Source organism: Halyomorpha halys, unplaced genomic scaffold (assembly GCF_000696795.3).
Source record: "Halyomorpha halys isolate HHAL.00 unplaced genomic scaffold, Hhal_1.1 Scaffold33.1, whole genome shotgun sequence".
Taxonomy (NCBI): Eukaryota; Metazoa; Arthropoda; class Insecta; order Hemiptera; family Pentatomidae; genus Halyomorpha; species Halyomorpha halys.
In genome coordinates, this window is record NW_027109698.1 from 377,258 (window position 1) to 382,785 (window position 5,528).

At 30.0% G+C, this 5,528-nt stretch overlaps 1 protein-coding gene across 1 annotated transcript in view; it reads left to right on the forward strand.

Annotated features, from left to right (window-relative positions):
- The window catches only part of Tsf2 (transferrin 2), a 29,118-nt gene that overhangs the window by 9,118 nt on the left and 14,472 nt on the right, over window positions 1-5,528 (forward strand). Inside the window, exons 9-10 of the mRNA XM_014428497.3 lie at window positions 1,570-1,734; window positions 5,085-5,173. Of these exons, the coding sequence (XP_014283983.1) occupies window positions 1,570-1,734; window positions 5,085-5,173 (254 nt within the window). The remainder of the gene's footprint in view (window positions 1-1,569; window positions 1,735-5,084; window positions 5,174-5,528) is intronic.

Here is a 5,528-nt window from a genome sequence, read left to right on the forward strand (position 1 = left end):
AGAATTTTATTTAAATTTTATAATATAATTAGACTCTTAATCTCAGAACGGGTTTCTAGGCAATCAGAACACTAATTGTTAATAATATTTAATTTAATTAATATCTCTTTTACAAATGTATTTAAATTTAGGTATAACAAAACTAACCAATTTCATAGAATCTTCTTTTGATGATTTCTTCAACAAACTAACACTGAATGTGGACAATCTTCCAGTAAACAAACACTAACGAAACAAAATCTTGGTTCTCTAAAAGTTTTTCAACTCGCTCCTCATCCACCGAAGTGTGTTCTTTGGCGATCCAAACAAAGAGTTCTTTATTCTTCTTGGATGACCCTTCGATGTTTCCTTTTTCAAGATGTCTACCCTTGAGCTGGACAAGAGATGATAAGGACTTCCTCACCCAGGAAACATCATTCCCCGCCCGCACCAAAGCAACGAATGTTGCCAAAAACCTAAACCTGTCTTGATGTTCCATGTAAACATTGATTGTCGCACAACAGTTTTGGGTTTTTGCAAATGATTTACTTTCTGAATATTATTGTTTAGCACTATTTCTTGACTTCTATTTTTTCTTAAATTTACTATATTTTCAATTATGATTGGAAGTTAAAATAGAGTTTTTAAAATATTTGCTCAATCTGCTCAACATGGCTGCGATTCAACAAACGTTTTGCAGGACTCGTGCCGCCATCTTGGCTTTGCACGATATCTTTTATGATTGCATCTTTCAGAGATGAAAATTGGTTAGCTTGCTTTTTGGTTTAATATAGCAAATGAACAATATTAAAAACATACATAAATAAAAACATTAAAAACCCTTTATACATAAAAATATACTATTTACTCAAAAAGAGCATATTATAATATATATATATTAAATCATTTTTTGTGTAGAACACATGTATGTTCAAAAAATAAATTTCAATAAAAATATTTACATACTTCACAACTTTTAGTAGGGATATGACTCAAAAGAAAGTTTAAATATTAATTAGCTTCATTGTTAATATCCTCTTTATCCCTGGATATGTTTCCAGATAGAAAACTCTTTTATTTTCTTGGCATTAAAATATCAACCCTTCCTTGTATCTTTTCCGCAAAGCTAGTACGGATGCTCTGCTGCGTTCTAGGAGATTGTTGAGTCTGTAATATCAAGTCTTGGAACTCAACCATTCTTCTGTCGAACCAGTATGGTGAACACAATTCTGTATTTGGAGGATATATCATGGCATACCTTATAAATGTTTCTCTTTGCTATCATGTAGAAAATGGTTTATTCTTGGAATAAAAAGCTTCAGTTGAAATATTTGCATATCTTCAGAAAAAAGTGGTCTACCCTTTTGCTTTGTTTTTAAATCTAAACTACAATCGAGTATAAAATTTCCTTATTTTTTAAGCATTAATTTATCTATGAAAAGTACCTTGCAATATTCTATTATTAATATTATTACTGACCGTTGTGAAAATTATGAAAGCAAATTGGAATTCCGCTAAATATATTATCTATTAATGATATTTTCAATTGTTTATTTTATCTAATTTAATAATGAACATTTTGTTTTTAAGGATGTTATTGAACGCTTAGCATCAATTAGCGAAGGACTCCAAACTTTTAAGGAATATCTTGGTAGAAGTTTAGAGAGCATTTTGGAAATAAGAAGGTGTCCTATTAAAGCAGTTACATTATGTGTTACTTCGGACCAAGAAATGGAAAAGTGCCACAAGATGCGTGTATGTTATCTTATACTATGCTTTTAATTATGTATAATTAATGTCACTTTATTGTTTTTTAAAATAATGAAGAAAAATCTAGTGAAGGCATCACACCTTTCACTTACCACTAAGCTTTGAGATGGAAATAATCCTTGAACGCTTAAAAAGAGATATTTATTTATTATTCAAGATGGCAATATTTTCCTTTGCTGTATATTTCATATATAGCTGGGTTAAAATAAAATTTGTACATTGATATGATGAGTTTAATCATGTTGTGAGCCATTTTTGTGAAAATGGTAAACAAGTGTAAAATTGATGATATAAAGTAGCATTTCAGGTAATTCGAAGTTGGAGGAGGAGGGAGGTGCAGTCAGCACAAATAAGCAAAACTTGTTTATTTGTCCCAACATTTCAACCTAAATTTCAGGCCTTCATCATTTAATCATGATAAGGGCTGTAAAACAAAATGAGATAACAATCCTAATTCAGAGAAAAATAAAAATTAAATAATAACTAACAAACTTGTAAATATACAAAACAATAAATAATGTAGTTAGTAGTTGATACTAATGGAAGATTAAATGAAATGAAATGAAAAATAGTTTATTATTCTGGGACTAGGTCCCTTTAAAACAATTACAAAGGAAATTTTAATTTTATAATGACATAAAACAGTGTGGTCACACTTAATTATAACTTACATACATAGAGAAAAAAATAGATTAATTAAAAAACTAACTGACTAAATAAAAACAAAACAAAAAGTTAATTACAAAATATCTTTACTATTATAATAATGGGTCAGATTGGTGAAGCAAAAGATAGTGAAATATAAGGGATTTAAACGATGAAAGGGTTGGTACATGACGTATGTTAGAGGGATTGGTGTTCCAGAGATATGCAGCTCAGGTTAAAAATGATTTATCAAACGCAGCAGTTTGGTGAGATGGAGGGTAGATGTCAGATAAACGGGACCTGGTAGTACGGGATTGGACAGGGAATTTGAATTGCAGGTTTTCTAAGATATAGGAGAGGCTTTGAGTACTAATTGCTTGGAATAAAAAAGGAGCTAAGAAATACTGGCATCGGAATGATGGATAGAGCATTATATTGTAGAGGTTAGAATTATACAGAATAAATGATAAAAAAAGTATTTAAAAACAGATAGTGCTCATGTAAATAAAGAAAAAACATAATGAAAGGTGCAGAAGAAAGTGTAAATGATTAGTCATTAAAATTAACATAATAAAATATGTAAGTAATGATTGAAAAGTATAAACAGTGAAAACAATTTGAATCAACATAGTGAAATTTGTTAAGGAAAATGATATATGTGATGCGATGGGCAAGAAAGAAAACAGAATAGATGTTGCTATGGCTAAAAGAAACGCAGTAATGTAGGTGAGTAAAACAAAAATAGAATATCCGTAAAAGTGAATAAGGAAGGAACAAGAGAGAAGAGATATGCAGGAGTGATAAGAAGGGAGAAAAATATTTAAAAAACAAAAAACTTACTGACTCAGGCGGAATTACCATCTAATGTGAGTGGTGAAGATCTAACTTAAATTAAATACTAAGATCTTACTAACTTAAATACTTAATTTCAGTTCTGGATAACTTTTTGTTTTTGAAATAGGCTGTTCATACAGATGATTTTGTGAGACTTGTTTATTTGGACTCAAGAAACCTGAAAAGTCGTGTTTCGATTGGAAGCTCTGTTTCAAAATTGTTCACATCTTGATACTTCCCCTTTCTATATATTTCATGTATACGTAAGTGAAAGTAATAAAAGTTCTATTCCAGCAACCACTTAAGATTGTACAGAACTGTGTGGAGTATGCATAGTACCTGTACTGCAAACCGGTTTGATAGGGAAAAACCTGTACTATGCATGCTTCGTAGGCTTATCAAAGGATTTTCCTAAGGATATGATGATACCTATTTCAGTAATTTTTATTAATTCCCTGGCATTACCAATGCAAAGAGAAATACCCTCCTCAATCAGGGATGATTTTGTCTATTCAGATTCTGATGGCCTATTATCACAAGATAAAGTGCTGTAACCCATGTTATATAGCTAAGTCAAGGAATACAAAACTTATATACCATAATTTGCCCATCCATAGATATACATCAAGAAGTTTTATTTTCTGTGAACATTATATACCATAATTTGGTTTAATACTAAAGTTTTTCTACCAGATTGAAAGTTTAGTGCAGAAAGGTGACCATTGATTGAACTATAGGGAGTTCATATCCACTTCACACCAACTGATAAGATCAACGGAATTCATATTAAATGGATTTGAGATACAATAGCTCACACTAGTCTCGTTTTTGGACTTCCAAAAAGCATTTGATAAGATTTGGCATAGGGGTCTCTTATAAAGAGAGATTACTTCCATAGCTATGTTTGCTAGCAACACAGTGACATTATAATGGCCAGAAATATATTGCAGACTCACCTCTGTGTTCTGGAACAATACTTTGATAAATGGATGATCAGTCTCAGCATTTTAAAATGTACTTCAAAAGTTTTTAACCTTGAACACCCAGCAGACCTAACATTACTGATTCTCAAAGCCAATGAATTGTAATGGAGTTCTGCCAGTCAAGCTATAAGATATCTTTGAATTCATTTCGATAATCGCCTTGTTAATCATCACCTCAACATTAAATAATCCTAACCTATACAAGATTAGTGATACTGTATCGTTAATAGAAAATATGGACTAAAACAGATACAGCCATACTCATTTATTAAACAGTATTAAGGCCATTACTGATATATGGTTGTGAGCTGTAGGAAGCAACATCCTATACGAAAAGATAAAAATTGCTGGCATTCCAAAACTAGATTCTGAGAATGGCAATGGATTTCCTCTGGTTTATATGAAATTGCCAATTGTATGGTGAACTGCAAGTGGAATGGATCGAGGATTTCATAAAAAAAACAATTTACCTAGTTCTACTCCAATCTTCAATTTACAATAATAAAAGTGTAATTAATTTTTTATTAATTTTTATTTAATTAAGTAAATAATTGATTTCTATGATTTGTTGTGGCAAACACAACAAAATATTTTTTAAGTTAATTATTATCAGATTTTCATATTTACTTTGATTGTGCCACCGATTTTTCACTGTATCTAATTGAAGTCTCATTTTTTTACTCACATACTTTAAGTACAACATATACAAAATACTCACCATGAATATTGTTCTATGTTGAAGATAATAATCACACCACTTATATTATTTTTCATTCTAATCAATTTAACGAACATTATTTGATTTGCCTGTTCTATTAATATTGTATCATTTAATAATGGTCATCAGTTTTTTAAGTTTTTATAATGTTTCAGATAGCTTTGAAAGCCCAGCTGTTGCAGCCAGATCTTGTGTGCTACAAAGCTCATAATCATATCCACTGTATGCAAGCCATTAGGAATGGGTAAATTCAAATTGTTTTCCTTAAGATTAAGTTTGTTAATTATTTTAGTTTTAAGAGTATAATATATTTAGAAAGTTATTGAATCGTTATTTACAAAACCTTATCAGTCTCTAGCTTTTTATGCATGTTTATCGCTAAATTTTAGCTAGTTCCGGTAAATATGCAAACAAATTACCGTATTGTAAGAATAACAATTTTGTTAGAAATTATTTATTTTGCACATATATGAGATTCAAATAATTTATTTATCCAGATTCAAATATTTATTTTGCACATATATGAGATTCAACTAATTATTTATTTTGCACATATATGAGATTCAACTAATTATTTATTTTGCACATATATGAGATTC